Source organism: Euprymna scolopes, chromosome 19 (assembly GCF_053919585.1).
Source record: "Euprymna scolopes isolate OS-2025 chromosome 19, ASM5391958v1, whole genome shotgun sequence".
NCBI classification, from domain to species: Eukaryota; Metazoa; Mollusca; class Cephalopoda; order Sepiida; family Sepiolidae; genus Euprymna; species Euprymna scolopes.
The window spans coordinates 46,825,182-46,837,269 of record NC_136500.1 but is presented as its reverse complement, the minus strand read 5'-3'; the positions used below and the strand labels follow the sequence as shown (position 1 = coordinate 46,837,269).

General features: G+C 34.2%; 1 protein-coding gene across 2 annotated transcripts in view; it reads left to right on the top strand.

The window, feature by feature from the left end:
- The window catches only part of LOC145303554 (uncharacterized), a 322,732-nt gene that overhangs the window by 289,642 nt on the left and 21,002 nt on the right, over positions 1–12,088 (top strand). For both annotated transcript variants that reach the window (XM_080145059.1, XM_080145060.1), the window contains one exon: positions 9,349–9,901. In XM_080145059.1, the coding sequence (XP_080001185.1) occupies positions 9,349–9,901 (553 nt within the window). The remainder of the gene's footprint in view (positions 1–9,348; positions 9,902–12,088) is intronic.

Genomic DNA, 12,088 nt, shown 5'->3' with positions numbered 1-12,088 from the left:
GCATGAGAAATGCTTGAAAAACCCAAGCGATATTAAAAACGCCTTCATCGAAATCATCGCCACCAGGACCAAATTTTTTTTTTTTTTTTTTTTTACATTACTGGCAAAAATACACTTGTTTTATGTTGGCAAAAGCGTGTTGATTCTGATGGTGCTTATTTCGATCAGTAATTTTTGGTTTGGCCTGAGATATGTTCATCTGAATTTAAAAGTTAAAAACCGCAAGAACTTTCTTTACAACCTGATATTTTAATGGAATGTGCTTTCATGAAGTTTTTGCACTTGTGCTCCCTCGACGTTCATATCCCCGACAAGCCTGCTCAGCAACAAAATCATATCCCTTCATTATTGAGGTCCTTTCTACACTAATAGTTTCTTCCCTTGAACAGATAGACTTTGGAATTCCTTTCCTGCTACTTGCTTCCCTGACTGTACTGATATCCAGAAGTTTAAATGTAACATAAACCAACATTTTGTTAATCTTTCCTAGGCATGGTGCCAAATAGTAGCCCCTTACGCCCAAGTGGGGATAGGCTATGTTTGGGGTGAACGTGAATAATAATAATTCTGATTTCGTTTATCAACATCTCTCTGGAAAGGGATGGGATTCATTCCATAGGATTTCCCTCAATCCCGGCTCCAAACCAGGAGCTTCAAAAATCAAGGGTTTTCCTCAGGATGTTGGTGGTATCTACAATAGCAGATGTCTGAAGGCCGCCTAAATCATCATCATCATCATCATCATCATCATCATCATCATCATCATCATCATCATCATCATCATTGGGGGGGGGTAAATTTGATTCATACTTTTATTTCGTGCTTGATATTTTTATTTTATTTTATTTTTTTATTATTTTGTCCACTAAATATTATGTTTTTGTTAAATTATTTTTTCATACATATTCAAATAATGCTTTTGCCCCTCCCATTTGGCCTCAAATAGTACCTTCAAAAAGTTTTCGTGATTAAATAAACCAAAGAAAACCTTTTGCGTAAGCGCTTTGAGGGAGCAATCATTAAATAAAAACACCGTTTATGCAGGGTCCACATTCCTCGTGAAGTACTAATTTTTCTAAATAAATAAAATATTTGTTTTATTATTTATAATACTAAAAGTGTTTTCTTTTTCTTTGTTTGTTTCGTAATAACACAAGAAATGTTAAGAATTAAATATATGGTTTCGTTTTTCGTGTCTTCCGTTCGGTTTCGTTACATAGTCAACTGTATCCACTTTCGGTAGGTTGATTTTTTACCGAGCAGTGATCTTGGACATTACTTAAAAATATAAAAAGTTTATTTTCAATAAGGGACCAGTTTTCCTACCTAGCAAAAGGGGACGAGTTTTCCGGGGACGAGTTTTCCTAATCTTCATTATAGCAAGCTTAGATATTTTGATGAAATTAGTTGAAATGCTTTTTTATAAATTTATCTTTCTGGCAAAGATTTGAATGTTTCTCCATTTTATATATATATATATATATATATATATATATATATATATATATATATATATATATATATATATATATATGCCAGCAACAGTTCAAGGCCAAAACCAAGACTTCTATGCAGCCTGTTCTTGACCTCCTTTATGCTGATGACTGTGCTCTTGTCACCCATAGTCTTGATGACACGCAGAACATCCTCAATAGCTTTTCTGGTGCTTCGGTCTTACAATTAGCATAAAAAAGACTGAAATTATTCACCAGCCAAAACCAAACACTACGTCCTCTTCACAACCAGTGGTATATGTTGATGGTGAAGCTTTGAAAACAGTATCTTCTTTTACATACCTCGGCTCTATTGTGTCTGATGATGCTAAATTTGAAAAGGACATCCAATGTAGAATTAATAAAGCTAGTGAGGCATTTGGTAGGTTGCGACAGACTCTGGAACAGCCACGATGTGTCTCTAAAAGTAAAGGTGGCAGTCTACAAATCTGTTGTTCTACCTACTCTTCTGTATGGTGCCGAAACGTGGACCTTGTACCGCAAGCATATAAATCAGCTTGACTCCTTCCATATGAGATGTCTGCGTTTTATCTGCAATGTTGGATGGCAGGATTGTGTTCCGAATAGTGAATTACTGGGAGATGTGAAATCACTGGTATTGAATCATTTTTGATCAGGATACAAATGCAGTGGTCGGGTCATCTTGTAAGAATGGATGACTCAAGAGTTCCTAACCAACTTTTTTATGGGCAACTGACAAATTCTTGCCGTTCAATAGGTCGTCCCCTGCTTCGTTACAAAGATAAACTAAAAGACAACCTGAACCGTTGTGGAATTTCTCTGAGTTCCTGGGAGAGTGCAGCAGGGGATCGCAGAAAATGGAGGAAGATGTGTTTCCTGGGGACCAAAGAATTTGAACATAACCCCTTTGTCATAGGGACACCCTTCATGCAAATATGAAGGCAAAACACAAGAAAAATCTACCTAAAAATGAATATGTTTGCCACTGTGGTTTCAGAGCACGCAGCAAAGCAGGGTTATCTGTTCACTCGAGAAGGCATCTTTGACCGACGAGCATATGAAAGCTCACCATCTGTGGAGGAGTGTGCATCTACAGGATTGCAATTACGCATGTGGTGTCACAGAGCTTGGGAGCTGCTAAAGATTGCATACTGAACCCTCATTCATCGTCTTCGATGAGAGAATCCACCATATATATATATATATATATATATATATATATATATATATATATATATATATATATATATATATATATAAGCAGCCCTGTTGCAGCTAGATGGCTGCATATTGTAAAAGAAAAGCGAGTAAGTACAGTATATTTACACAACCAATATTTACGAAACTAAAGTTAGCAATTACTTCTTTTTTTCGTCGGTTCTCCTGTAGAAGATGTCTCCTTGAACTATTTTAACAAAAAAAATATTGTATTTTCAACCAACATTAACGAAAAAAAAAAATATGAGATACATGGGTAAAAGTATTATTTTGTTTAATGACCGGTGGTCTAAACTGACCACCCTGGTCGAAACAGAGAAAGTCCATTTTTTTTTTTAATCAGACGGAGAAAAAATGTAAGTAATTAGTTTTAAAAAGAAAAAAAAAATTGTATTTTTTCAACCAATATTAACGAAAAAAAAATATATGAGGTACATGGGTAAAAGTATTATTTAATTTAATTTAATGACCGGTGGTCTAAACTGACCAACATGGTCCAATCAAAGAAAGTCCATTCTTTTTTTTTAATCAGATGGAGAAAATGAAAGTAATTAGTTTTAAAAAGTAAAAAAAAATTTTTGTATTTTTTCACCCAATATTAACAAAAAAAAAAAAAAAAATATGAGATACATGGGTAAAAGTATTATTTTATTTAATGACCGGTGGTCTAAACTGACCACCATGGTCAAATCAGAGAAACTATCTTTTTTTGTTTTTTTAATCAGACGGAGAAAATGGAAGTAATTTTTTTTAAAGTAAACAAAAAAAATCTTGTATTTTTCAACCAATATTAATCAAAACCTTTTTACTTACTTTCTTTTTTTTTTGTTGCAAATCAGAGAAAGCCCTTTTTTGTTTTGCTAATCAGACGAAGAAAATGGAAGTAATTTTTTTAAATAAAAAAAATCTTGTATTTTTCAAACAATATATTAATCGTTGACTGCTGCTACTCCCACCGATTTAATGCCTCTCACTACCACTTTGCCTAACGGCTGCTGATGCTACTCCCACTAATTTAACTCCTATCACTACTACTATTTTTGTCTCTGCTACTACCACCGATTTAACTCCTATCACCACTACTACTTTGCATTTCTTTGCATTTATTTTGCATTTCCATACACCAAACATGAATATAAATACTACTAAAACATCCGCTGGTATTAAGCTTCATTTTAGTACCTAAATTGCCTGGGTAGGTTGCTTGTAGACTGACTTAAACCGCATCACACACACACTCACCCACAGACAGACAGTACAGAAATTTATAATAGGATATATATATATATATATATATATATATATATATATATATATATATATATATATATATATAGCTGAACGTGTGTGTGTGTTTCTGGTCACGAATAGGCTCCTACATGTTTGACTATTTTTAAAAAACTGATTACATATAATGATATAAAATGTATCGAGGATCAGGAATGAGTATGTTTGATCTGGCAGAACGGTGGTTCATAAAAATTGTGGGGTCTGCGTTCGCGCCTGGCCTCCAAAGTATGGAAATAGAAAATGAAAAAAAAAATGTTTACAAGGATTTTTTATATAGATGTACATAAGAATACTTTTATAAGTATGTTTTAACTTAAATAGGGATGGTATAATAAAATAGTGGGGTCTGCATTCGCGCCTGTACTTCATGGAAATATGGCACAAACTTTAACAAAGACTTTTCATATCTATTTGCGTAAGTATACTTTGATAATTATGTTCCAGTTTGAAGAAATATGGTATAATAAAATTATTGGGTGTTCATTCGCGCCTGAACTCCGTAGAATGTAAATGTCACAAAGTTTAACAAGGTTTTTTTAAAAGGGGTGAGGATCCACAATAACACCTTAACTTTAATCTTAATTCACGTTAGCTTTTATTTATTTTTTGAGTTGAATCATATTGTGTTGAATAAATTCACCTCATAAATTCACGTTCTTATTAAAGTGAAAGCAACAAAAAAAGTCTGAACTTATATCGATCCTTTGCTTTAAAAAACTAAAGTAATTACGTGTTTACTTTTTTAATATCCCACTTTGCTGTTTCGAATTAATTTACTAAAGTAAGTAAAGCTTCATTATTTTTCAAAACTGTTTTTGTTTCTTTGTTTTTTGATATTTCGTCGATATTATTTAGTAAGAGTGCTTAGCAGAAAACCCAACAAGCGACTACCCGAAAAATAAATATACAAGAAATAAATATTACCATAGTTAATAAAAGTTTAGTTCATGTTTTTTTTTTTTTGTTTTGAAATAGTTTTTAATGCTCTTTACTTGAAATAATTTCAGCGAACCGAAATTAAAACGAAATTTGAGGCCATAACTACTTAAATTAATTTTTATATAAACTACACATGCCATAATCGAATATTCCTCAAGCACAAAATAACAGAAAACATTAAAATATGTTTATAAATATTCCTTACATTGACGGAACTCTCTTAAATTTTTAACACAGAATGCTCAGGTGCCTCTCCTTCAAATTGAAAACGGGGTTCTCCATTTCAAAGTCGCTGCCATTTTGATTTTTTTAACCGGTTCGTGAATTAAAAAATTTTTTTTTTTTTTTTACAAACTACTTAAAAATACAAACCAATTAACTTGTCTAACAAAAGTAATTTTTATTGACGATGGTAACATTTATTTCTTGTATATTTATATTATTATATATATAACATTTTTCCTTTGTAGGGAAACATCATTTTGTTGGTGACGCTTGGCTACGAATGGAAACAAAGTTGATATAAAAAATATATTTTCGCGAAAATTATCTTTACTTTCATCATATTTTGCTTAGGGTAAAATTTTTGAGAATCAAAACCTATCTCTTTACAACCCCCTCCTTTTCATAACCTATCATACTTTTATCAATCATAGTCCATTTTCTGTATGTTGTTTTTGACCCAGTCAACGACGGGTATATATATAAGTGGTTTTATTTAAATTCTGAAAAAAAAACAAAAAAAAAAACATATAGATACATATATTCAAATTCTATAAATTCATTCCTTTTGTCAAACAATAAATTCTTAATTCGAATATATGTGTCTATATGTTGTTTTTTTTTTTTCAGAATTTAAATAAAACCAATTAACTTATATATTGCTCTATGCTTAAATATTGAGCTTCTCCTTTTTGGCTAGGATCGCCCTGAAAGTATTACTTCAAGTAATATCTATCAGGATCTTTCATCTGATTTCTAATCAGTGTCTTATCTCGATTATATATGAACTAATTCCTGCTTCTATGTTTAAGGCTGCTGACTGTTCAAAAAGAAATGGAATATGAGTCCAGATAAAATATATATAAAAAGTAAATAAATGTTCTGTAAAAGAAATGAACACTAAATAATTTTTTTAAATATATATGGAAGGCAGAAATTGTGTCACGTGATCAGTCCAAGGCCAAACGCCCATTTCTAACTTTTTATATTTTAATCCTTTTGACATACTGTTTTTTTGTTTGTTGTTTTTTCCCCCCTTTTTCTTTTTCTTTTTGGGGGCAGCAACATATCTTCTGCGATATTTATTTGCTGCTTTTCGCGTCTTTCACTTTTACTGGGTAATTTTATCTATTTGTTTTTCTAGTAATATTATCTATAACGAAAAAAAATTTTTTTTAATGGAACAGATACGGACTATACACTGTTTTTATTTGTTTGGAATTAAAAATAAACAAAAAAAGAAAATCAATAAAGACTTAAAAACACTGGATCAATTGAAATGTAAGTGAAGTATATGAATAAATAAAGAGTGTTTCTTTTTAGAGACGGCGGGCTTTAAAATAAATCACAGAAAATATTTTCATTATACAAATATGTGGTTTATTCCCAAGATTAATTTTTGGCATTCATAATTTAAATACAAGTTTGGGCATATGTCCCCGCGGCTCGCGCGTATATGACGTAATCTAGAGGTTCAATTTTCACCAAACTCTACGCATTGATTAGGCTGTATTTTGGCAATAACACGTCACATGTTGTCTTCCAAGTGATCTATTGTATCCGGTTTATTGACGTATACATGGGACTTTACATATCATCCCAAAAAAAAATAATTTAATGGAGTTAAATTGCATGAACGAGGTGGCCAGTTGGACAGGTTTATTTCCTGAAATTAAACGTAAACGTACTCACAGGCGACTTTCTCTTTTTCCGTGCACTCCTGTACAGACATACATTCTGAAACACACTCATATGGTAATTCCCTAATCGGCATATTCATCAGCGAATATACACTCACATAAGAAACACACCCATATGCCCTCACACATAGACACTCTCCCAACCATACATTAATTCGAAACCACGCTCACACGCACAAGCTTATGCTGAAAACACATCAGCACATTCACACATGCACATATATGCACTTATGCGAAGATACGCATATACACAGATACACATATGCCCATTTATGCAGACACACGTGAAAGCATGCACACACATGCATACACTTACGGAAGATACTTACACATACACGTGCACACACTCATGTAAACATATACACACGTTCATATAAACATTCTCACACATACAATACATTTAAACAGATGTATACACTCAAGTCGACACTCACACACATACATACACAAAAATACAGACTCATATAGACAGTCACAAATGCATACATGCATGCATATATGCATACACATTCATGCACACACTCATACACACAAAAATATATTACCCACATATATGGATACATATAGATAATCGCGCGCGCGCGCGCACACACACACACACACACACACACACACAAACACACACACACACACTCCTGTAAACATTGTCACACATGCATCACATGTGTGCATTGACCCTTTTTTTCAATTTTCTTATCTTTTTGTTTTTGTTGCGGATGGAATGGAGCATCCTGTTGGATGACAAACATTCGCCCATTGTATTAAATAGAATCGCAGATCTAGAGAGAGATAGAGAAAAGGCACACACAGCGTCAGGGTTTATGCAAAAGATTGGGAATGGAGCACACATATGTTAAACTACCCGCTGTTGCCCGGTTGTGAAGAAGTTTTATGGTAAGGGTATTGAACAACGGAGCCTCCCCTTCTAAAAAAATTTAAACCAAAAAAATTTAACCAACCCCCTAAAAAAATGAAAATGCAGCGAGTACCCATGCGAGCGCCAAAAAAAAGTAGTACACAGGGAGGCAGGCTCGAACCTATAATGCAAAGAGGAAAAGGAAGTGAAAAAAAGCGAACAGTTTTGTCACCGCGGATAGCGTGACATACGCCGCCGCCGTTCAAATTAAGCTTAGTTGTTGCAAGGCGTATGATGACTTTGCAAAAATGTTGACGAAAAAAGTAACTCCCTCTTTGTAAAAAACGGCTCAGTTAACGGTGAAAGAATTAATGTTTTCGGCCAATTTTTGGATATTTGTCGGTCGAGAGACTGAGCTTTCAAACGACATCAATTTTGTCAGTATTGGTCGCGTATGTCGAAAGTTTTAATGAGATATACAAACATACATATATACATACATTCACACTGACAGGCAGGTGAGATTTATATAACAGAAGAAGACGTTAAATAAATAATTAAAAAAAATAACATGATTTCCGTACAGTTAAAATGAGGCTAAACCATGAATTAAAAATATTGTCTTAAAAATGGAAGATAAATGGCCAACGTAGAATGATATAGAATGATGCAATCGATTGTTATATAAACTCCAAGGGAAAACAACAAAATGTCCACCAGAATCTGATAAAGCCAGGCCTAATCAGGGTCAGAGTTTACGTAAAATTGTAGTCATTCCAAATATGAAATAAACTAAGGAATAATATGATTTTTGTACAATTCGTTCATGCATGCAGTATTGTTACCACATCTTGGCTGGTGTATCTACCACTAGTCTCTCACTCTCGAAAAAAAAGTCTCAAATCTAATAGGTTCGGCATTATCAACCAAGCTCCAACCTCCATCCCATTACCGTAATGTTGCATCCCTGTGCCTGCTTTACAAATAATTTAACAGAATGTGCTCTGATGAACTCATATAGTTTGTGCCCCCAGCAATGTCCATATTTCCGACTAAGCCGACAAGCAGCAAAATCCCACCCCATCATTATTGAGCTCCTTAGATGCCAGAAAGCCTTCTACTCCTATAATTTCTTTTCTTAGACTGCTAGATTTTGGAATTCCTTTCCTGATTTCCTGTTTCCCTAACTGTATTAACCTACAGAAGTTTAAATGTAATGTGAACAAACATCTCATCAGTCACATCCTCTCAGTCCCCTGTTAGACACAATCCCAAGCGATGACCCCTTATGTCCAAGTAGCAATATGCCTTGTTTGGAGTGAAAAAGGAGTTTTAAAAAATGCATCTGTTCTTTGTCTTTCAACATCTGACGCAGAAATTGATATAAGGGGAATAACTTTGCAATGAACAAACGGAATTATGAATCAGGTTGTCTCTATTACATTCTTATTGATTTTATAATATCGGACAATTAAAACCTCATCTCGTAGTGTTACGCATGTCTTCTCAACCCAAAACAAAACACTTGGTGACATGGCAATGTTTTTTTTTTTTTTATTAAAATAGATGCATCTGAAACAACAATATTTCATCCCAAGAAATATCATCAAATTTTCTAACAATTTTTTCTATTTTATTCTAATTGCAGGAACAAGAACAACTTTTATATTCTCACATGATGCCTGAAGAGGACCCCGAACAATGCACTGATGAAATATTAAGCCACTTGAGTACCGACTCAGCTTACGTCGGAGACAGTGAACATTTATGTCCTTCAGTCTTATCTAGCAATATAGTGCAAGTATCTTCTCCTTCCTCTGACTATGATTTTGTCGGTCAAAACAGTAACAGTCCAGATCTCTTAGAGACAGCTTACCGGGAAATGGACTTTTATGATGCAGCAAATTTGGGTGACAGCATCCAAGACGAAAGACAATGGTCGTCAGAAGAAGAGACTGAAATCGAGGCACGTTCTTTAAGCGACTTGGCCGAAGAACTGGATATGAATAGCAGTGATGTTAATGGGAAAAATAGTGAAGAATCTGGTGCCAGTCCGATACAGCTGCAAAGCTATCCTGAGTCGTCATCATCATCGTCATCCAAGATCTCAAAAGCAGAAGTGCGAAGCAAGACTGAGAAACACCATAGCAAGACGACTCCAGTGAAGCTCTCGATTTTCCAAACCAATTCAACCTCAGAAGGTAATCATTTTCATTGTTGACCTTTTGACTATGAAAAAAGTGTAGTATCTGTTCCAGTGCTGCACTTCATCTTTTCTGTCCTCGTCAGTGAAGGAGAAATCCTTCTTGAATAAGGCATTTTTTTTTTTTTTTCATTTTTGTCTTCATCCAAAGTGCCCTTTTTTTGGGGGGGGGGGGGATTTATCCATATAAAAAAAACATCATTGTGTTTAACCCTATCCCTGTGAGGAGGGGAGAATGAGTAAACAGAGATTTAATCAGAATATATTTATTTTATATTATTTAATTGGAATTCATTATTGAGATGAGTATTATTTATTAATTTATTTATTGCGGACTATTATCCTCATCTTTTCTTAGATGTTTTTTCACAACGTTTTGGCCGACTATTCCTCTGGCCTTCGTCAGTTGGCAACCGTGATGGGATAGGAACTCTGAATCTCCTAACTGCATTCTCAGCAATTACTGCCATCCATAGTTGTCGTCGTCTCACCACATTTTTGGCCAACTAAGCCTCTTCTGATGAGATGACAACAACTATGGATGGCAGTAATTGCTGCGAATGCAGTTAGGAGATTCGGAGTTCCTATCCCGTCATGTTTACCATCTGACAAATGCCAGAGGAATAGTTGGCCATGAAAAAAGCATCTAAGAAAAGATGAGGATAATAGTCCGCAATAAATAAATTAATAAAACATACTCATCTCAGTAATGTATTCCAATTAAATAATATATATACCATTCGGCACGGACCCGACCATAGAAGATCAGATAACAAATAAACATGGATTTATAAGACCAAAAAATTCAACCTTGATCACCCTTCAGGGCCCGTGGTGCAGCGGATAGAGTTGTTGAATCTCTATGGTTCCAGGTGAGAATTGCTTAAGATAGCAGTTTCAATCCTACCCAAAAACGTGGTGAGACGACAACAACTATGGATGGCAGTAATTGCTGAGAATGCAGTTAGGAGATTCGGAGTTCCTATCCCGTCATGTTTACCATCTGACAAATGTCAGAGGAATAGCTGGCCGTGAAAAAAACATCTAAGAAAAGATGAGGATAATAGTCCGCAATAAATAAATTAATATATTTGTTTTACTTTTCTTTTTTTTTGTTACTAATGAGTCACCGCTTATCAAGGATAAAAGCCACTGGATGGATAGATTGTTAGTTGAATGATGAAGACTATTATGAAAAAATTAAACAGGATAGTAGTCTAACATTCCCAATTGAACCATGTTGTTCTATAGCATTTCTAAAATAATCTATATGTTTATAAAAGTTAGAATGTGTGTGTGTGTGTGTGTGTGTGTGTGTGTGTGTGTGTGTGTGTGTGTGTGTGAGCATCTTCTAAACCTATATGTTCAACGAATTTTTAATCTACAGACTTGAAATTTGGTATATAGGGTATTCAGACATGTGGAAAACTTTTTAATCGGTTTTCATCCGGAAAAAAGGGGCTGCTAAGGAGTCAAAATTGAAAAATTGGTACGTGGGGAGTGTCATTGGATTTTTATCTGTTTGTCAACTGTTTCACGACTGCACATGTGCGGTCGTGAAACATGACAGCTTCCTTATGTTAAGAATAAGTAGGTTTAAAAACACTTTTTAAAGATCGTGTTGAGCTGGTCTAATGGTTATCGTACTTGACTCTCTGTCTTTAGGTTTTGGTTTCGATCTCAACTTGAGTCATTTTTTTTTTTTACTTACAAGAAGTGAACTGTTTAGGAAAAACATAATATTCGCATACACATCTTAGTTTCTTGCCATTTTTTTTTTTTTTTACATGTTTAATACCTACAAAAATTTTTTTACATGTTTAATACCTACAGTATCGGTTTCTGTTTATAATAAATGAGAAATCTGCATTAAATAAAATATAAGATTTATGCGTATTTTACGACCGGGCAACGCCGAGCGGTCTGCTAGTAAATAAATAAAAAGTGATACAACAATTTATAATAAAAGGTCTTCAAAGATATGGTTCATTGCTATTTATTACAGAAACTTCCGCCCCGCCCCCACCGTATCCAATAAAACTCAATAAGTTTTACCTTCTCTCCTACATAAAATGAAATTTGTTGCGCCCATATTACCTATTATGTGCGTCGGTAACTTCTTTTCCGTTTGTCGGGCGTCGTATGAACGGGACGTTTCCCTGGGTGTGCAGCTTACAGTGATATG